The sequence below is a fragment of the Prionailurus viverrinus genome, chromosome B2 (assembly GCF_022837055.1).
Source record: "Prionailurus viverrinus isolate Anna chromosome B2, UM_Priviv_1.0, whole genome shotgun sequence".
Taxonomy (NCBI): Eukaryota; Metazoa; Chordata; class Mammalia; order Carnivora; family Felidae; genus Prionailurus; species Prionailurus viverrinus.
Genome location: NC_062565.1, coordinates 1,063,040 through 1,085,022, shown reverse-complemented (window position 1 = coordinate 1,085,022; position 21,983 = coordinate 1,063,040). Strand labels below are relative to the sequence as shown.

Sequence of the window (21,983 nt, the reverse complement as noted above, 5' to 3'; positions counted from 1 at the left end):
TTCTCCTCCCTCCCATCCCCATCAACCCCCAGTTTATTCTCAGTTTTTAAGAGTCTCTTATGGCTTGGCTCCTCCCTCTCTAACTTTTTTTTTCCTTTCCCTGCCCCATAGTTTTCTGTTAAGTTTCTCAGGATCCACATAAGAGTGAAAACATATGGTATCTCTCTTTCTCTGTATGACTTATTTCACTTAGGATAACACTCTCTAGTTCCATCCACGTTGCTAGCAAAGGCCATAATTCATTCTTTCTCATTGCCAAGTAGTTTCCATTGTATTTATAAACCACAATTTCTTTATCCATTCATCAGTTGATGGACATTTAGGCTCTTTCGATAATTTGGCTATTGTTGAAAGTGCTGCTATAAACATTGGGGTACAAGGGTCCTTATGTATCAGCACTCCTGTATCCCTTGGGTAAATTCCTAGTAGTGCTATTGTTGGGTTGTAGGGTAGTTCTATTTTTAATGTTTTGAGGAACCTCCACACTGTTTTCCAGAGCGGCTTCACCAATTTGCACTGCCACCAACAATGCAAAAGAGATCCTCTTTCTCTGCGTCCTTGCCAACATCTGTTGTTGCCTGTGTTGTTAATGTTAGCCCTTCTGACAGGTGTGAGGTGGTATCTTATTGTGGTTTTGATTTGTATTTCCCTGATGATGAGTGATGTTGAGCCTTTTTTCATGTGTTCGGTTGGCCATCTGGATGTCTTCTTTGGAGAAGTGTCTCTTCATATCTTTTGCCTGTTCTTCACTGGATTATTTGTTTTCTTTGGGTGTTGAATTTGATAAGTTCTTATAGATTTTGGACAATAACCCTTTATCTGATATGTCATGTACAAATATCTTCTCCCATTCCATTGGTTACGTTTTAGTTTTGCTGAATGTGTCCTTCTCTGTGCAGAAGATTTTTATTTTGATTAGGCCCTAATAGTTCATTTTTGCTTTTGTTTCCCTTGCCTCTGGAGAGATATTGAGTAAGAAGTTGGTGCGGCCAAGTTGAAAGAGGTTTTTGCCTGCTTTCTCCTCAAGGATTTTGATGGCTTCCTGTCTTACATTGAGTTCTTTCATCCATTTTGAGTTTATTTTTGTGTATGGTGTAAGAAAGTGGTCCAGGTTCATTTTTCTGTATGTCGCAGCCCAGTTTTCCCAGCACCACTTGCTGAAGAGACTGTCTTTATTCCATTGGATATTCTTTCCTGCTTTGTCAAAGATTAGTTGGCCATACATTTGTGGTCAATTTCTGGTTTCTCTATTCTGTTGCATTGATCTAAGTGTCTGTTCTTGTGCCAGTACCATACTGTCTTGATGATTACAGCTTCACAATATAGCTTGTGTCCTGGGATTGTGATGCTTCCAGCTTTGGTTTTCTTTTTCAAGATTGCTTTGGCTACTCAGGGTCTTTTCTGATTCCATACAAATTTGAGGATTGTATGTTATAGCTCTGTGAGGAATGCTGATGTTATTGTGATAGGTATTGTATTGAATATGTAGTTTGCTTTGGGTAGTATAGACATTTTAACAATATTTGTTCTTTCTATCCAGGAGCATGGAATCTTTTTCCTTTTTTTGTGTCTTCTTCAATTTCTTTCATAAGCTTTCTATATTTTTCAGTGTATAGAGTTTTCACCTCTTTGGTTAGATTTATTCCTAGGTATTTTATAGTTTTGGTGCAATTGTAAATGTGATCGATTCCTTGATTGGTCTTTCTGTTGCTTCATTATTGACGTATAGGAATGCAACCAATTTCTGCGCACTGATTTTATATCCTGCAACTTAGCTGAATTCATGCATCAGTTATAGCAGATTTTTTCACGGAATTTTTAAAAGATTTTCCATATAGAGTATCATGTCATCTGTGAAAAGTGAAAATTTGACCTTCTGGCCAATTTGGGTGCCTTTTATTTCCTTGTGTTGTCTGATTGCTGAGACTAAGACTTCCAATATTATGTTGAATAAGAGTGGTGAGAGTGGACATCCCTGTCTTGTTCCTGACCTAAGGGGGAAAGCTCTCAGTTTTTCCCCATTGAGGATGATATTAGTGTTGCGTCACTCATATATGGCTTTTATCATCTCAAGGTATGATCCTTCTATCCCTACTTTCTTGAGAGTTTTTATCAAGAAAGGATGCTGTATTTTGTCAAATGCTTTCTCTGCATCTATTGAGAGGATCATATGGTTCTTGTCCTTCCTTTTTTGATGTGATCTTTAATGGTTTTGCAGATATTGAATCAGCCCTGCATCCTAGGTATAAGTCCCACTTGGTCATGGTGAATAATTTTTTAATGTATTGTTGGATCCATTTGGCTAATATCTTGTTGAGGATTTTTGCATCAATGTTCATCAGGGAAATTGGTCTATAGTTCTCCTTTTCAGTGGGGTCTCTGTCTGGGTTTGGAATCAAGGTAATGCTGGCTTCGTAGAAAGAGTTTGGAAGTTGGCTTTCCCTTTTTATTTTTTGGAACTGCTTCAAGAGAATAGGTGTTAACTCTTTAATCGTTTGTTAGAATTACCCTGGAAAGCCTTCGGGCCCTGGACTCCTGTTTTTTTGCCAGATTTTTGATTACTGATTCAATTTCTTTACTGGTTATGGGTCTGTTCATTTTCTATTTCTTCCTTTTTCAGTTTTGGTAGTGTATATGTTTCTAGGAATTTGTCCATTTCTTCCAGACTGCCCAACTTATTGGCATATAATTACTCATAATATTCTGTTACTATTGTTTGTATCTCTTTAGTGTTGTTTGTGATCTCCTCTTACATTATTGATTTTACTTATTTGGGTCCTTTCCTTTTTCTTTCTGATCAAACTGGTGAGGGGTTTATCAATTTTGTTAATTCTTTCAAAGAACCAATTCCTGGTTTAATTGATCTGTTCTACTGTTTGTGTTTTTTGTTTTTGTTTTGTTTTCTTCTTCTTCTTCTTCTTCTTTTTGGTTTTGATGGCATTGATTTCTGCTCTAATCTTTATTATTTCCTGTATTCTGCTGTTTTTGGGTTTTATTTGCTGGTGTTTTCCAGATCTTTAAGGTGTAAGATTTGATTGTGTGTCTGAGAACTTTCTTCCTTCTTTAGGAAGGCCTGGATTGCTATATTCTCTTATGACCTCTTATGACCACATTTGTTATGTCTGAGAGGTTTTTGTCTGTGGTGTTATCATTTCATTGGCTTCCATGTACTTATAAATTCCTCTTGAACTTCTTGGTTAGCCCATTCATTCTTTAGTAGGATGTTCTTTAGTCTCCAGGTATTTGTTATCTTTACAAATTTTTTCTTGTGGTTGATTTTGAGTTTCATAGCGTTGTGTTCTGAAAATATGCACAGTATGATGTCAGTATTTTTCTATTTGTAGGACTGATTTGTGTCCCAGTATATGATCTCCTCTGGAGAACCTTCCATGTGCACTGGAGTAGAATGTATGTTCTGCTACTTTAGGATGAAATGTCCTGAATATATCTATTAAATCCACCTAGTCCAGTGTGTCATTCAAAGCCATTGTTTCCGTGCTTATTTTCTGTTTATATGATCTGTCCATTGTTGTAAGTGGGGTATTGAAGTCGCCTACTATTATGGTATTGTTATCAATGAGTTTCTTTATGTTTGTGATTAATTAATTATATATTTGGGCACTCCACATTTGGAGCATAAATATTTACAATTGTTAGGTCTTCTTGGTTCATAGACCCCTTCACTATGATGTAATGCCCTTCTTCATCTCGTTACTGTATTTATTATAAAGTCTAGTTTGTCTGATATAAATATGGCTACTCCAGCTTTCTTTTGTTGACCATTAGCATGATAGATGGTTCTCCATCGCCTTACTTTCAATTTGAAGCTGTGGTTTGGTCTAAAATGGGTGTCTTGTAAACAGCATATAGATGAATCTTGTTTTCTTATCCATTCTGTTACCCTATGTCTTTTGATTGGAGCATTGAATCCATTGATGTTTATGGTGAGTACTGAAAGATATGAACTTATTGCCATTATGTTGCTTGTAGAGTTGGAGTTTCTGGTGGTGTTCTCTGGTCCTTTCTAATCTTTGTTGCTTTTTTTTTTCTTTTTTCTTTTGTCTCCTCAGAGAGTCCCTCTTAAAATTTCTTGCAGGGCTGGCTTAGTGGTCACAAACTCTTTTAAGTTTTGTTTGTCTGGGAAACTTTGTCTCTCCTGAGTTCTCTAATTCTTAAATCGTGCCCTTTTGCCTTAGTCTCCCTCTTTTTTTCTGCTTCATAGTTATCCATAATTTTGTTCTGTATATCTCTAATTTGCTTCTCTGCCTCATCCATCCTTGTTGCGGTGGGATCCACATGAGATTGCAGCTCAGTTATAGCATTTTTTTTTATTTCATCGTGACTAGCTTTTACTTTTTTTTTTTTTTTTAATCTCCAGTGAAAGGGAGTTTAGTTTATTTTCACCCCTGGCTAGTATTCTTATTGTAATTCTAAATTCTGGTTCAGCCATCTTGCTTGTATCTCTGTTGTTTAAGTCCCTGAATTTCATTGCTTCCTCCTCTTTCTTTTGGAGTGAATGCCTTCATTTCATCATATTAAAGGAAGAAAGGAATTAATAAGGTTAAAAAAATTAAAATAAAAAAATTAAAAACAACACACACAAAAAATCAAACAAATGATGCTATATCATTGGTGTATTTTGTTCTGGTTGTTAAAAGGAGCTTAATTAGAGAAAAAAGGAAAAATAAAGTAAAACGTTTGAATATTTGAAAAAATGAATACAATGAAAGAAATAAAATGAAGTGACGAAAGTAAAATATAATTTTAAAAATTTACAAAAAGTACAAAATAAATAGAAAAAAATTAAAAATATTTTTAATAAATATTGAAAATAAAAATTTTTTTTTGTATTCAAGAAAAAGAAAAGAAACAAAAAAGAAAAAAAATTTAATAGATGGTCCAGTGAACAGTCCAAAATACGATAGAAATCACATCGGTTTCCCCTAGAAGTCAAACTATGAAGCACTTTATTGTCCATAAACTAATCAGGCGGTAAGACTTCTGTTCCTGAAGAGCGAGGTTGTCCCAGTTGGGCGGGGCTTAGTATAACAGCTCCATTCTCCACTAGATGGTGCTGTGTAGCTTACTGGGTTGGATTGTTGTGGCACTTGTAGGCATGTATGCGCATGCCCGGAAGGGGTGAAAATGGTGTCACCCAGCTACCCAGTTTCTAATATCGGAATTCTGTTCTTCTTGATCAGCAGTTGCACACCCCTCCTTTGTCTCAACTTCTGTCCACTCCCTGCTTCCACACTGTCTGTGACCAAGCCATCAGCCTGCCAGGCGGCACCCCCGTTCTGAGTTTTATCTCAGATGTGGCTGTGTTTCCCAACCCCTCACTTGAGAGGGACTGTGGCTTTGACCCACTCAGATCCTCTGGGGGAGGGTGTCACCAAGCAATGGCTGGGTGCTGGCATGCCCCCAGGAACATTTGCGGGACTGTGCTGCTGCCGATGTCCAGAGACTGCAGCGGGGTACCAGCCCACCCCAGAAAATGTTCACATGATTGTGTAGCAGCAGCATTTCAGAGATTGTGGGAAATCACAACACACATCTGGCACCAGGCTTCACCCTTAACAACGTTGTTCCAGCACCAGTGAATGTGGTTGTTCTCCAGGGTCCACTGGGACCTTTGCCCCTGGGGAGGCTGCACAGCCCCTACCAAATGTCCTCCCAGCAAGAGAACTGCTTCTCCCTGTGTGGCCCAAGGACCCCCTGGACCTCACTCTCTGCTCCTGGGGATTCACCCTTACCACCAGAGCACTTCCAGGTATCAATCTGCAGAGTTTCAGACTCTGCACTCCCCCTATTTATAGTCTTAATGGAATTTAAACCCTCTCCTTTCTCCTTTCTCCCTTTTTTGTTCAGTCCCTGTGACTGTTTTCACTTTTCCACTTTCTACAGTTGCTTTTGGGGGTCAGGGCGCTTTTACCATACTCTCCCCCCATCTCTGTCCTCTCTCCACAAGGAATAACAGCTCCCTGCCCTCCGTGGCTTCTCTCTCCCCCAGTTAACCTCTCTGCATCATGTACCTGCTGAATTATGTGGTTCACGTTGTACAGATTGTTGTATTAACCCTCAAATCAGTTTTCTGGGTATGTAGGCTGGTTTAGTGTTGATCTGGCTGCATTTCAGGGATGCGAGATGCAAAAACAAAAACAAAAACAAAAACAAAAAACCTTCCATGCTGTTCCACCATCTTGGCTGCTCTTGTTGAGTTTAATGGGGGTTCTCTGTGCTTTTTGGATTTTGATATCTATATTCTTCCCCATAGTAGGAAAGTTTTTAGCTCTATGTTGCTCAAATAAACCTCATTTTTCTTTGTCTTTGTCTTCTGGGACTCCTATGATACAAATATGATTCCATTTTAGTAAGTCACTGAGTTCACTTAGTCTACCTTTGTGATCCATTTGCTTTGTCTCTTCAGCTTCATTATTTTTCATAATTTTATCTTCTGTATCACTAATTCATTCCTCTGCCACTGTCCATCCTTTCTGTTTGGCATCATTTTGGATTTGAATCTTGACAGCATTTTATATCTTGGGGTGAGTAGATTTTATCTCTGCAGTAAGGGATTCTCTAATGTCTTCTGTACTTTTTTCATGCTAAGCTAGAATCATTACAATTGTTGTTTAAATTTATTTCTACACATCTTCCTTGTATCTGTATTGATTAAATAAATCCTTGGGCTGTGACTTCTTACTGTTCTTTCTTTTGGGGTGAATTCCCCCATCTTGTAAAAAATAAAATAAATATATATAATAAAAATTTAAAAAATAAGGGAAACTACATTCAGGTGTGTTTTCGTCTGCTTTGAGAGAAGCTTGGTAGAAAAAAGATTAAAAATTAAAAAAAATAATAAAGTAAAAAAGTAGCTCTTTCTGTATTCAAGAGAAAAAGAAAAACTAAAACAGAAACTGAAACAAATAAAAGAAGAAGAAACAAACAAAAAATAAAAAACCAAAGGGAGCTAGATCCTCTTTCCCCTAGAATTGAAGCTTTGCAGCACTCAGTAGACTTAATGCATGGAAGGGATTTGTGCTGATATACTGGGGGAGGGGCCTGCTGCTCTGATTCTTAGGTGGACTTTCCCTAGTGGAGATGGGCCTGCAGGTCACAGCGGGTGGGGCTTGGTGAATCTGGTTCCTTCTGCACTTGGGGCACTGTTCAGTTCACTGGGGTCAATCATTTTGGGCTAGGGGTGAAAATGGCTTCGCCTTGCTCTCTAATCCCTGGAGCTAGAAGTCTGTGCCCTCAGGTGCACATGATTAATCACCTCTCTTGTGTCCCTGGTTTTTGTCAGATCCCCACATTTACCCTTTCTGTCTCCAGATGTTTGCTTGCCAGGTAATGCCACCCTCCTAGATTTCATCTCAGTGATGCTTGTGTTCCCAAACTCCAAACATCAGACTCCTGGCTGGAACCCATGCAGATACCCCTGGTAGAGGGTTGGCTGTGCTGTCAGTACCGGCTTGTCCCAGCAAGCTGTCATGTGATGGTGCAACAGAGGCAGTTCCCAGTTTATGGTAAATCACAAAACATAATGGGTGCCAGGGTTTTCTGCCCTCAGACTGTGTCTTTGTTCCTATACTGGTGCCCAGACTGGACAGCTCTATGGCACCCCCATCCATAAGCAGGTGCAGCTCTATGGCATTACAAAAGCAGGGATTTTGCCTACAGTGAGGCATATCACGTCTACCAAATGCACTCCAAGCAGGGCAATTGCTTCTCCCTGTGCAACCCTGGGGATCCTCAGACCACTGCCAATTCCTGGGCCTTTTCCCTTCTTCCTTGCTGGAGCACTACCAGATGCTGACCTCAGAAACTTCAGACTCTGTGCTCTGATGTTTATGGAAACCTGGAGATATTGAAGCCCTGTCCTCTAACTCCCATCAAGTTTTCTGTGCAGTCCCCTGCATGTGTTTTCAGTCTTTTTTCTTCACTCTTATCTCACCTCTCCTTGATCAAGGATACCTCCCCTCATCAGTGCCCATGGCTCTTTTCTCCCACAAATTAACTCTCCACAGTTCTTACTTTCCATGTGCCATTTTTTTTTCTGTTTGTAGATGGGCAGCTTTTTTCCCAAAGATTTCCAGTTGATTTCTTGTGTGTTCAGAATGATTTGGTATTTATCTAGCTGTTCTGGGGAAGAGGCAACCTTAAGGTAGTGCTACTCCTTCTCCATCTTAGCCCACCTCCAAAAACTAACACATTTAATTGAACTTTGTGTTTTTCAGTGGGTAAGACATCAATTAAGGTAGAGAAATAAGGCAACTCTCTAGGTGTGGTGTGTGCAGGAAAGAAAATATTTTCTTTTAAAAAATTATGGAATAGTCATAATTCTGTGGTTCATGAGCCATATCATTGTTCCATTTTTAATGAATTAAAATTAATATTATGAACATATTTAGCCTACAACTCAACTCGAGAACTGGAATTTGCTAATGGCTTAAAACAACCTCTCTGCCTTATGCTCTCTCAAGTTCCTATGTGACCCCCAGAGAAATCAAGATCTGAAATTTTGTGTTCATGACACATTTGTCTTGGAATATAATTTATATATTAACACACTCACATACATACAAAAATGCCTAAATAACATGTATTTTAAAATTTAGTTTATTCGAGGGGCATCCGAGTGGCTCAGTCAGTTAAGCACCAGACTTTATTTCAGGTAATGGGTTCGAGCCCTTCATCTGGCTCTGTGCTGACAGCTTAGAGCCTGGAGCCTGCTTTGGATTCTGTGTCTCCCTTTCTTTCTGCTCCTCCCCCACTTGCACACACACTCTGTCTCTCAAAAATAAATAAACATTAAAAAATTAAAAACTTTTTAGTTTATTTGAACTTCCACAAATGGTGTCATATCTTATATGTGCTTTTGGTACTTTCCTTTTTTCACCTAACTTTTTGTCACTGAGATTATCCAAAATCTTTTGTGTAACTGTGGCTCATTTATTACCATTATTGTATACTATTCTATTGTGTGAATATATTATAATTATTTTGTTTCTTCACTCGCTGACTGCCATTTTTACTGATTACAACTTGCTGTTTATATGAAAACCATTAGGATGAATAATTTTGTTTATGGCTCTTGGGGCATGTATGCAAGAAGGTCTTTTGGATGTATGCATAGGACAAGAATTGCTAGTTATGGAATAAGCAAATTTGACAAGGCATTTTCCCCTAGAGTGTTTCTATCAATTTATCTTACCCTAGCTTTGTATAAATTATTCCATTGATCTACATTTTCTCCAATGCCTGGTCCTGTGGACCTTTAAATCATTGCCAAATGAAAGATTATAAATGCTATTTAGCTGTGGCCTTATTTTCATTTCCCTAATAGCTACTAAGATTGACCACATCTTTATATACTTACTGCTATGTATAATTGTCTTTCTATGAAAAACCCATTTGTAGATTCTGATAAATGTTCTATGGCACTGCTTCTCTTTTTTTCTTATTAATTTATAGGAGTACTTATAATTCCTTTTAACTTCCTGTTGTTTGGGCACCCTGCAATTTACTGTTTGTTTCTTGGCATTTTACTATAAAAAAGTCTTTGCTGATCAGAATTTTTTAAAATTTCTAATTAAAAGATTCTATCACGTTTAGAAAACACATGTTTAAGAAATTCTTCTCTTTTCCAAAGTCAGAAAGATATTAACGTATAATTTTCTATAAAAGCCTTAAAGTCTTAACATAAATACCTCTGGAATTAATTTACGTGTATGGTAGAGCGTGGGTACCCAAATTTGTTTTTTCCATATATGTGACTAAATTCCAGTTTAATTTATTGAAATATTTTTTCTTTCCCCAGTGATGCCATCATATCTCTTGAATATATCAAAGTCCTGCATATGTGTGTGTGCGCATGAGGGTGCTGGTATGTTTCCAGGCTTGAATTCTGTTCTGCTCAGTGAGTATTTTCCTCCATCAGTGCCACCTAGTGTCAGTTATTATACGTTTATTATAAATCTTGATATCTGATAGGGCAGGAGATTTTACCTGAATATTCTTCTTTGGAAGTGTCTTGCCATTCCTCTTTTTTTTTAAGTTGAGCTATAATAGATATATTAGTTTCAGGTGCACAACATAATAATTCAATGTTTGTATATCTTGCAAGATGGTGATCGCCACAATAAGTCTAGTTTATATCCATCACCATACATAGTTACAAAATAATTTTTATTTCTTGTGATGAGGACCTTTAAGATCAACTTCTTGAGCAATGTTCAAATATACAGTACAGTATTAACTACTGTATATCACCATGTTGGATCTTAGATCCCAATGAGTTAATTGTTTTATAACAATTTTTGACCCCCTTCACCTACTTCACCCCCCACTTCTGTCAACCATACTCTGTTCTCTGTGTATATAAGCTTGTTATTTATTTATTTATTTATTTATTTATTTATTTATTTAAGATTTCACACATAGGTGTGGTCATATGGTATTTGTCTTCTATGTCTGACTTATTGAACTTAGCATAACATCCCCAAGATCCACTATGTATTCACAAGTGGTAAAAGTTCATCCTTTCTTATGGCTGAATAATAATCTATGGAACATGTAATACCACATTTTCTTTATCAATGGACACTTACTTCTTGGCTGTATTGGTAAATTATGCTGCAATGAACACGGAGTGCATATATGTTTTCAAATTAGTGTTTTTGCTTTCTTTAGATAAATACCCAGAGGTGGAATTGCTGGATTATGTGGTAGTTATATTTTTTTTGACTTCAATATTTTTTTAATGTTTATTTACTTAGAGAGAGAGAGAGAAAGAGAAAACAAGACAGGAAGGGGAGAGAGAGAGAGAGAGAGAAAGAGAGGGAGGGGGAGAGAGAGAATTCCAAGCAGGTTCTGCAGTAAGCCCAATGCGAGGCTCAATCCCATGACCATGGGATCATGACCTGAGCTGAAATCAAGAGTTGTATGCTTAACTGGCTAAGTCACTCAGGCCTTCCAGTAGTTTTTTAATTTATATTTCAGTAAGTTAACATACATTGCAATATTGGTTTCAGAAGTAGAATTCAGTGATTCACTTACAACACCTAGTGCTCATCATAAAAAGTGCCCTTCTTTATGCCCATTACCCATCTCGCCCATGTCCCACCCACCTCCCTCCATCAACCCTCAGTTTGTTCTCTACTTTTAAGAGGTTCTTGTAGTTTGTGTCCCGTTATTCTCTTCCCCCCTTATCATGTGTTCATCTGTTTTGTTTTTTTTAATTACATATGAGTGAAATCATTTGGCATTTGTGTTTCTCTGAGACTTATTTTGCTTAGCATAATACATTCTAGCTCCATCCACATCATTGCAAATGGCAATAGTTCACTTTCTGATGACTGAGTAATATTCCATTGTGTGTATATATATATATATATATATATATATATATATACCTCATCTTCTTTATTCATTCATCAGTCGGTGAACATTTGGACTCACTTCATAGTTTCACTATTGTTGATAATGCTGCTATAAACTTTGGGGTGCACGTACCCCTTTAACTCTGTATTTTGTATCCTTTGTGTAAATACCTAATAGTGCAATTACTGGATCATAGGGTAATTCTATTTTTAGTTTTTTGAGAAACCTCTGTACTATTCTCCGTCCAGAGTGGCTGCAGCAGTTTACATTCCGACCAGCAGTGAAAGAGGGCGCCCCTTTCTCTGCATCCTTGCCAACATCTGTTGTTTCCTGTATTGTTAATTTTAGCCATTCTGACAAGTGTGAGGTGATATCTTATCATGATTTTGATTTGTATTTCTCTGATGATGAGTAATGTTGAACATCTTTTCATTTGTCTGTTAGCCATCTGCATGTCTTCTTTGGAAAAATATCTACTCTTGTCTCTACCCATTTCTTTTTTGTAAATGTTTTTATTTATTTTTGAGAGAGCGAGAGCAAGTGTGTGCAAGAAGGAGAGGGGCAGAGAGAGAGGGAGACACAGATTCTGAGGCAGGATCCAGACTCTGAGCCATCAGCCCAGAGCCCGACATGGGGCTCAAACCTATGAACCACGAGATCATGACCGGAGCCGAAGTTGGACGCCCAACTAACTGAGCCACCCAGGCACCCCTATGCCCATTTCTTAACTGGATTACTTGTCATTTTCTGTTCTGAATGATAGCCTTTCTGGATAGAGTATTTTTGGCTGCACATTTTCCCCATTAGACACACTGAACATATCAGGCCACTCCATTCTGACCCACCAAGTTTCTGTGGACAGATCTTCAGCCAGCCTCATAGGTCTTCCCTTGTAAGTTAGGGACTTCTTTTGTCTTGCTGAATTTAGGACTTTTACTTTTTTGTGATATTTTGCAAATTTAACTACATTATATTTTGGTGTTGGCCTGCTTTTGTTGATTTTGAGGAGAGTTGTCTGTGCCTCTTGGATTTTGATGTCTGTTTCCTTCCTCATATTAGAGAAGTTTTCAGCTATAATTTGCTCAAATAAACCATCTTCCCCTTTTTATGTCTCTTCATCTTCGGGGACTCCTATAATGCAAATGTTATTATGATTTAAGGAGTCACTGAGTTCCCTAAGTCTACATTCATGATCCTATGCTTTTCCTCTTCTTTTCAGTTTCGCTGTTTTCCATAATTTTACCTTTTTTACATTGATTCATTCCTCTGTTTCATCACTTCTTGTGGTCATTACCTGCAGTCAGTTTTGCATCTTGCTTATAGTATATATATATTTTTTATTTGGGCCTGACTAGTTTTTAGTTCTTTTACCTCTCAAGCAAGAGACTCCATATATTCTTCTATACTTTATCCTTATGATTGTTGTTTTAAAATCTGGTTCAGGCATATTACATCTATTTGGGTAGATCCCTGGCCATGATCTCTTCTTGTTCTTTGTTTAGGGGTGAATTCCTCCATCTTGTCATTTTGTCTGGATCACTTTTTGTGTGTGTGTGCCAAGAAAACCTGTTATATTTTCTGCTCCTGAGAGTAATGGTTATATTAAGAAGGGGCCCTTGCTGTCCAGGTGCCTCAGGACTTGCTTTAGAGTATGCACTCTGCTCTTGTGTTTTGGCTGCTCTTTCCCTCAGGTCAGTCCTCTGTCTGCAGAGTTTTTCCTTGCCTGCAATGGGGAGCATTGGGACCTGGTCCAATGTGTGGCATTTTTACTATGTGTGTTTTGGTTTGCTTGTTAAAATAAGACTATCCTGGGGCGCCTGGGTGGCGCAGTCGGTTAAGCGTCCGACTTGAGCCAGGTCACGATCTCGCGGTCCGTGAGTTCGAGCCCCGCGTCAGGCTCTGGGCTGATGGCTCGGAGCCTGGAGCCTGTTTCCGACTCTGTGTCTCCCTCTCTCTCTGCCCCTCCCCCGTTCATGTTCTGTCTCTCTCTGTCCCAAAAATAAATAAACGTTGAAAAAAAATTTAAAATAAGACTATCCTATCTCCACCAAAGCTGAAGCTTTGCAGCCCCCTATGATCAGCAGCCTTGGTACGAGCAAGGGGTTTTTGCTGGTCTTCTAGGGGAGATGCTAATTCTGTTGGTCCTTAGGCTGACTTGCCCTAGTAAAGATGCATATGCAGGGCACGAGATGAGGGGAGCACAGCTTTATGTGTTCCAGCCTCCACTGGGGAGGCTATGTTGCTCACTGAAGTCTCTCAGTGTTGATGGGTGGAGGGAAAATGGTGTTGCCTGGCTCTCTCATTCTCTCCCCACCCAGGAGGTAGTTTGTGCTAACACTGTTCAGGAAACCCTCACAGAAGAGTGAACAATCTCTCTTCTTGTGTCCCCAGCTTTGGTCAAATTCCTGCCTTCACCTGTCTGTGTCCAAGCTGTCTGCTTACCAGGTGGCCCTGTACTCCTCTGTTTTACATCAGGCATTTGGCTGGGTTTCAAGACTCCAAATTTTAGAGAACCTGAGCAGCATAGACTGGCATTTGGGGAGGGTCTCGCCACACTGTGGCTTGTGCCTGCATGTCCCAGAAAAGCAGTCATAGGATCATGAGGGGCTTAGAGTTTATGGTAAAGTGCAGCAAAAAGCCAGAACCAAGGTTTGCTGTCCTCAGCAGGTGTCTCTGTTCCTATTCTATTGAATAGAACAACACATTGCTGCCTGCCAGCTCTTCTGTCCCCTGAAACGCTATGCCACCTCTCCCAAATGCACTCCAAGAAGGAGGTCTTTGTCTCCCAGTATGACGCAGGGGATCCTCAAACCACACTGTACATTCCTGGGCCTTTGTCCTGCTTGCCACAGGAGCACTACTAAGCCCACCAGGTATGAAACTGGCGACTGTGCAGCCTTCTAAAACTGCAGACTTTGAACTCCACTGATTATGAAAACTTATGGTAGTCAGCCCCTCTTCTTTTCCCATTTAACAGTTTTGGGGAAGAGTTTTCCTTGTGCCATTCTCTGCATGCTACTTCTCTCTCTCTCCTCTCTCCTCTCTCTGTGATCAGGGCCTATTCCCCTTTGCCACACCCAATTCTTTTCTCCCTAGAATCACTTCTTCTCATGTCTTACCTTCCATGACATGGCTTATTTTCTAGCGCTAGTTCTGCAGCTTGTTCTCTCAGCATTCAGATTGATTTATTGGGTATTTGGAATGATTTATCTAGCTGTGTTTGAGGGATGAGTCAAGCATAGGATCCCCCTCCTGCTCTGCCATCTTAACTCCTCCTCCCATTTTCCTTTTTAAATGTGACTACCAGAAAACTTAAATACACATGTGGCTTGCATTTGCTTTTACATGATTATTTCTGTTGGATATTGTGCATATGGAACAATTTGCTTGCTTTTTTCTTTCATGACATTGACTTTTCAAAGAGTCCAGGCAAATTGTTGTATGGAACATCCTACATTCTGAATGATCACTTTTATTTTATTGTTTTACTTATATCATTTTATTATATTCATAGAAATATTATAGAAATATATCGATGAAGCACTGGGATTAGTCCTCTACAAAGGACACATTTGTTCTATAAAGCATGATTTATTTTTCTTTCTTAAAGCTTTTGAGATGTAATGGAGAAAGGTTTCATATATATAATGGAATATTTCTCAGCCATCAAAACAAATGAAGTCTTGCCATTTGCAATGACATGAGCCATCTTGACTGCTCGGTGTGAAAAATGTAGTTTTCATCTATCACCAAAAAAAGTTTTTACAATATTTTTGACTATATTCCCTATGCTCTGCTTTTCAGCGCCATGACTTATTTATTTTATAACTGGAAGCTTGTATAATCTCTTAATCCTCTTCACCCATTTTGCCCATCTTCTTACCTCCCTGCCTTCTGTCAACTGTCAGTCTGTTCTGTATTTAGGAGCCTGTTTTTATTTTTTGTTTGTTTATTCATTTGTTTTGTTTTTTAGATTACACATATGGTATTTGTTTTTGGGTGCATGGTTTATTTCACTGATGACAATACCCGCTAGTTCCATCTATGTTGTGAATGAGAAGGTTTCATTTTTTAAATGGCTGAGTAATATTCCATTGTGTATATGTACCATACCTTCTTTTCCATTTATCTATTGCTGGACACTTGGATTGCTTTCGTAATTTGGCTATTGTAAGTAAGGCTGCTATAAACATAGGAGTGCATATATATTTTCAAATTAGTATTTTTGTTTTCTGTAGATAAATACCCAGAAGTAGATTTACAGGATCATCCATTATATCTATTTTTAACTTTTTGACGAGTCTTTATACTGTTTTCTATAGTAGCTGCACCAGTTTATATTTCCATCAGCAGAACATGAGGATTTCCTTTTCTCCACATCCTTAGAAACACTTGTTATTTCTTATCTTGAGACTAGCCATTCTTACAGTTGTGAGGTGATATCTCATTGTGATTTTGATTTTGATTTCCATGATGATGAGTGATATTGGGCATCATTTTACGTGTTTGTTGGCCATGAGTATCTTCTTTGGAAAAATGTCTACTCAGGTATTCTGCCCATGTTTTAAATGGATGTGTGTGTGTGTGTATGTGTGTGTGTGTGTGTGTGTGTGTGTGTGTGTAGTTGTATAAGTTCTTTTAATATTTTGGTTATTAACTACTTATTGGATATATCATTTGCAAATATCTTCTACCATTAAGTAGGTTGTATTTTTGTTTTGTTGATGGTTTCCTTCCTGGGAAAAGGCTGTCTAGTCACAATTGTTTATTTTTGTTGCTGTTGTCCTTGGCTGAGGAGGTAGATCTAGAAAAATACTGTTAAGGGTGATATCTGAGAGTTAACTGCCTATATTTTCTTTTAGCAGTTTTATGGTTTCAGGTCTTATATTAAGTAATTTAATCTATTTTGTCTTTCTTTTTGTATATGGTATGACAAAATGACTCATTTCATTCTTTTCTACATAGCTATCCAGTTTTCCCGGCACCATGTATTGAAGATTGTCTTTTCCCAATTGTATATTCTTGTCTCCTTTGTAGTAGATTAATTGGCCATATAATCATGGGTTTATTTCTAGGCTCTCTATCATATTCTACTTATCTATGTGTCTAGTTTTGTGCCAAGGACCATACTATTTTTATTACTGTAGCTTTGTGGTATAGTTTGAAACCTGGGATTATGACACCTCCAAGTTTGTTTTTCTTTCTCAAGATTATTTGACTATTCATGGTTTCTCATAGTTTCATATAAATTTAAAGATTCTTTGTTCTAGTTTTATGAAATTACATTGATAATTTCATAGATATTACATCAAAAGTGTACATTACTTTAAATTATGGATGTTTGAACAATATTGATTCTTCCAATCCATGTGCATGGGATAACTGCCATTTGTTTGTGTTGCTTTTAATTTATTTCACAAATGTCTTACAGTTTTCAGAGTATATGTCTTTCAACTCCTTATTTAAATTTATTTCTAGAAATTTTTTCTTAGGATGTAATTGTAAATGGCATTGTTTTCTTAATCACTCTTTGTGCTAGAGCATTATTAATACATAGAAACAACAAATTGCTGTATATTAATTTTTTATCTTGAAATTTTCTGAATTCATTTATTATTTCTTATTTTTATTAAATAATAGCTATGGTTTTTGCTTTATTTTGAAAAAATTTTATGTTTCATTTAGGTTGTTAGCATACATTGTGGTATTAGTTTCAGGTGTACAATACAGTGATTCAACACCCATATAAGATGCTATGCTCATTACAAGAAGTTCACTCCTTAATCTCTATTACCTATTTATTATTTCTAATAGTCTTTTTTAAATTGGGGATTTACGGTTTTCTTTATTAAAACTTTAATTTCCAATATGGTTAACATACAGTGTTACATTAGTTTCAGATATACAATATAATGATTCAACAATTCCATACATCAGCCAGTGCTTCTCATGGCAAGTACCCTCCTTAATTCCTGACACTTATTTTACATATCTCCCCCTACCACATCAGCAGGTCACCATCAGTTTGTTCTTTATAGTTAAGGGCCTATTTCTTGGTTTCTCTCTCTCTTTATCTCTCCTTTTATTCTGCATCTTAGCCTTGCTGGATAGAATATCATTGGCTTTAGATTTTTCCCATTGAGCACTTTGAATATATCATGCCACTCCCTACTGGCTTGCAAAGTTTCTCCTAGAAAATGCTTTGATAGCCTAGAGGATTCCTTTGTATGTTACTATCTTCTTTTATATTGGTGCTTTTAAGTTTTTTCTTTATCACTATATTTTGCCACTTTAATTGTGATATGTCTTGGTATAGATCTACTGTTGTTGATTTTGTTGGGGTTTCTTTGTGCCTCCTGGATCTGGATGTCTGTTTCCTTCCTTAGATTAGGGAAGTTTTCAGCTATTATTTCTTTAAATAAATTTTCTGCTCCCTTTTCTCTCTTTTATTCTTCAGGGACTCTTATGATATAAATATTATTACATTTGATGGAGTCACTTAGTTACCTATATCTATTCTTATTTTGTACAATTATTTTTCTCTATTTTGTTGAACTTTATTACTTTCCATTACTTTGTCTTCTATGTCATTAATTTGCTCCTCTGCTTCTTCCATCCTGCTGTTCATTTGGTCAAATGTGTTTCTCATTTTCATTTATTGAGCCCTTTATCTCTCCTGTTATTCTTTACCTTGTGTTTGTGACCTCACTCATGTCTTACACTCTTCTGAAGTCCAGTGTGTATCCTTATGATCATTACTCTAAATTCTCTATCAGGTATGTTACTTATATCTGTTTCATTTGACTGTCTGGTCATGGCCTTGTCCTGTCCTTTCATTTAGAACAAATTCCTCTGTATTCTCATTTTGTTAAGTCTCTGGGCTTGCTTTTCTGTGTTAGGAAAGTCAGCTATGAGTGCTGTTCTTGAAGGAATGGACTTAGGAAGATGAGGTCCTGTAGTGTCCTGCAGTGTTGTGTCCCTTGTTCCTCAGGGCCAGGCACTTCAGGGAGTCTTTAAAGTGTGCTTTGTCCACCCTCTGATCTGCTTGTGAAATGAAGCCTGTTGCCACTGTTGCTGGAACTGATGCCCTGTAAAACTCTCATGATGGGAGACATGGTGTCGACAGGGGTTTGGGCCAGTCTTCTGGGGGAGGGTGTTTGCCATGCTAGGAGTGAGGCAAATATGTCTGGGAAGGACATTTCCACCAGAGCATGGGGGTTTGTTGGGATTTCTGTAAGCAAGTTAGGTAGGGACTGAAGGCACAATCCCACAATCCCACAGATGGCCCTGTGCTCATACTGAGGGACATGGGGAGGAAATGGTTCTTGTCAGTTTCCTTGTTCTTTGAGGTGTCTCTCCGTGAATGCTGCCTCTCTTGGGCATGCTCCAAAAGGAGCAAATAATCTCCCCACAGTGTGCCCCAGACTCTCTGCAAGTCTCTGTTTCCAAGATGTATGTCCTCAGGCTGTTTTCCCTGCCTTCTCTCCAAGAGTAGCCCCACTGCCTTTGGAGTCTCCCTGAACCCAACCTGTTGACTTTTACAACTACAGGGTTTAAGCTCCATGGGTTGCAAGACTTACACACCTGGCAATTTTAAAGTTACACCCTAAAAGGTAATCAAAATTTTAAAATAAAGGTGTAGAGTTTTCACCGTGGAAACCTGGGAACCAGAAGTTTTAAGGATGGGAGAGAAAACATCACTAACCCTTACAATGCATCTAGCCCCACCCAAATACTCCAGGTAGATGGAGTGGCTTACTTGACCTTGAAATCACAAAACAAGGGCATAGTAAATGTGAGGACTCTCACATGTAGAGGATTTCCTATCTCTGAAATGGTCAACTTACAGAGAAGGGAAATATTTTTTTTCTTCAACATATATATCCTCAGAGCTTGAATATATTTGCCAATAAAATAAAGTTTAAAAAATGTGGGAAAAACATGAATGCTAAATTTTTGTTTTTTGAAATAAGAGCATCAAGCCCCTTTGAAAAAATTCCTATCTACTGTCACAATGATTCAATAAAAGAAGGAACATTATAAAACCAAAGAGCAAGAAGATAGTATGAAATAAAGAATAACACTTTGTAAAGATTTCATTTAGGCAAAAATTTCATGTCCTCCATTTCTTTTATCTAAGAACATTGAGAAAACATTACCCCCTCCTTTGACCCATCTATAGGTAGGAAATTAATTAAAACCTCTAAAACATTAATTTTTGGTTTAGAGACTCGATGTCTCTCTATTCTCTGTAATAGTGGTTCTCAAACTTTAGCCTGATCACCTCTCATGTTTGTTAAAAAACATCAGTTGCTGGGGCCATCCTGTGTTTTGTTCAGTAGGTCTGAGGTGGGCCTAAGCATGTGTTTTCTGATAAATTGCTAAGTGATGTTGTTGATGTTGGTCCAAGGACCAACACTACCTTATAAGAAAAATCCACAACTCCTTATCAGGCCATGAAGGGTAAAAGTTAAGTTTCTCTAACAGAGAAACCCCAAAATAAAGTGACTTCATTAATATAAGATAATTAGAAGATTTTTCTCTTGTAATAGTCTGGAAGCATTTCTCTACTGATGGGATGGTTCTGTTTCCATATTATTGTTCCATTCTCTCTTAGGGTTTTTGGCAAAAATAGAAACCCTCCACATTCACAGTCCAGCCTGCAGGAGCAGGAGGAAGGATGAGAGTAAATGGCTTCATATTTGAGAAGATAACCCAGGGGTTGCACACTTTGCTTTCCCAACATTGTGTTGGTGGAGGGCAGGCTCCAAAATGTGATATTTAGGATGGCGGCCCTGTGACCAATTAGAACTTAAGAAGGTGGAACAGGTATTGGTGGGCAGTTGGTCTACACCACAAAGACCCCACTGGCAGTGTCAGGTGGATGAAAGTGAATGTTATTTCCCATAAAAGTGGCAAGTCTGGGGAGAAAAAAAATCAGTGGCCAGTGTAATCCTACATTAAAATAAATTTCCATGTGAAATATTTTCTTAATATTTTGTACATATGTTTACTACTGTACTTAAACACTTTTCATAATTATATTCTTATTTATCTGTAGTTACAGATTAGTCTTGAAGGTTTTTCAAGTATATAAATTGAATTTTCTTTAAATGTCTGTATCTCTCACTTTCTACTTATTTACAAGGTATGTACCTTGGTACAAGGTATGTACCTTGGTACAAGGTAAACACCCAGTAAATGCTCTTTGCATAAATGCATAAATTCATCTTCTGTTGGTAAAAGTCAATATTATTTCTTTATCTCTCTTCCATGTAACTCATGAATTTGATGACCATTTTTCTACCCACAGTATTCTCTTTACTGCACATTTTACATCTTTGTTTCTTAAAGTATAGATCAGAGGGTTAAGGGTGGGTGTGACGATTGTGTAAAAGAAAGTAAGGAATTTCCCCTCGTCTTGGGACGTGCTGTTCTGTGGCTTCATGTACATATAAATGATTGTTCCATAAAAAAGAGTTACTACTGTGAGGTGGGAACCACATGTATTAAGAACCTTACGCCACCTTGCCACTGACTTGATCCTCATGACAGCTTGAGTGATAACTGTATAGGAGATGAGAATTAGTGATAGAGGTACTAGAAGTAATATCACTCCAAGAGCAAAGACGATGACCTCCATTACTTTTGAGTAGACACAAGCCATCTTGAGCAATGCTGGCATCTCACAGAAAAAATTATCAACCTCCCGGTGCCCACATCTTGGCAACTTCAAAGTCAAGGAGCAAAGAATGAAGGCACTACCAAGACCACCTAACCAGGCGGTGAGCACCATCTTCTGGCAAAGCTGAGGGTGCATTATTATTGTGTAGTAAAGAGGTTGACAAACAGCAGCATAGCGGTCATAGGCCATCACAGCCAAGAGAAGACATTCTGTGGCTCCAAAGTCAAGGGCAAAGAAGAATTGGAGCACACATCCTCCATAGGTAATAGACTTTGTTGGACCCCATAGATTAACCAACATCTGTGGGATGATGCTAGTTGCATAACAGAGATCCAGAAAAGACAAATTGGATAGGAAGAAATACATGGGAGTATGGAGCTGGCTGTCTAGGTTAGACACAAGAATGATGGTTGTGTTTCCTACCAGAGTCACAATATAGAAGATGAAGACAATCCCAGAGATGATGTGTTCTAATTGGGGCCAATCAGAAAACCCCAGCAGGATGAAATCTGTTATTGAACTTCCATTGTTTGTGTCCATGGCTCTTTATGAAAGTCTAGGAGACAATACCATGGTAATAAAAAATAGTGTCTGCCTTAGGTAGAAATTAAACTCTCAAATTTGCCGTGAGTATCCAAATTCACTTGTTGTGTGCTTTCTCCCATGAAGAACACTTCTTTTAACACCTCTGTGTCAGTGCTCAAAGACTCTCTCTGTAATCATAACCAGAGTGGTTCTGAAAATAATATGGTAGGGGTGCCTGGGTGGCTCACTTGGTTAGGTGTCTGACTTCAGGTCATGATCTCACTGCTTGAGAATTCAAGCCCTGCATCAGACTCTGTGATGCCAAGTCAGAGCTTGGAGCCTGATTCAGATTCTGTGTCTCCCTCTTTCTGCCCTTCTCCCACTCCTGTGC

General features: G+C 38.1%; 1 protein-coding gene across 1 annotated transcript; it reads right to left on the bottom strand.

Annotated features, from left to right (window-relative positions):
- Window positions 1-20,662: 20,662 nt before the first annotated feature.
- LOC125166257 (olfactory receptor 2W1-like) lies at window positions 20,663-21,607 on the bottom strand. The gene has a single exon (XM_047860100.1). It carries the CDS (start codon window positions 21,605-21,607, stop codon window positions 20,663-20,665), a length of 945 nt encoding a protein of 314 aa, XP_047716056.1.
- Window positions 21,608-21,983: the final 376 nt, after the last annotated feature.

Excerpts from the sequence above, each read along its gene's own strand:
- LOC125166257 (XM_047860100.1), bottom strand. The coding sequence starts at position 21,607 with ATGGACACAAACAATGGAAGTTCAATAACAGATTTCATCCTGCTGGGG.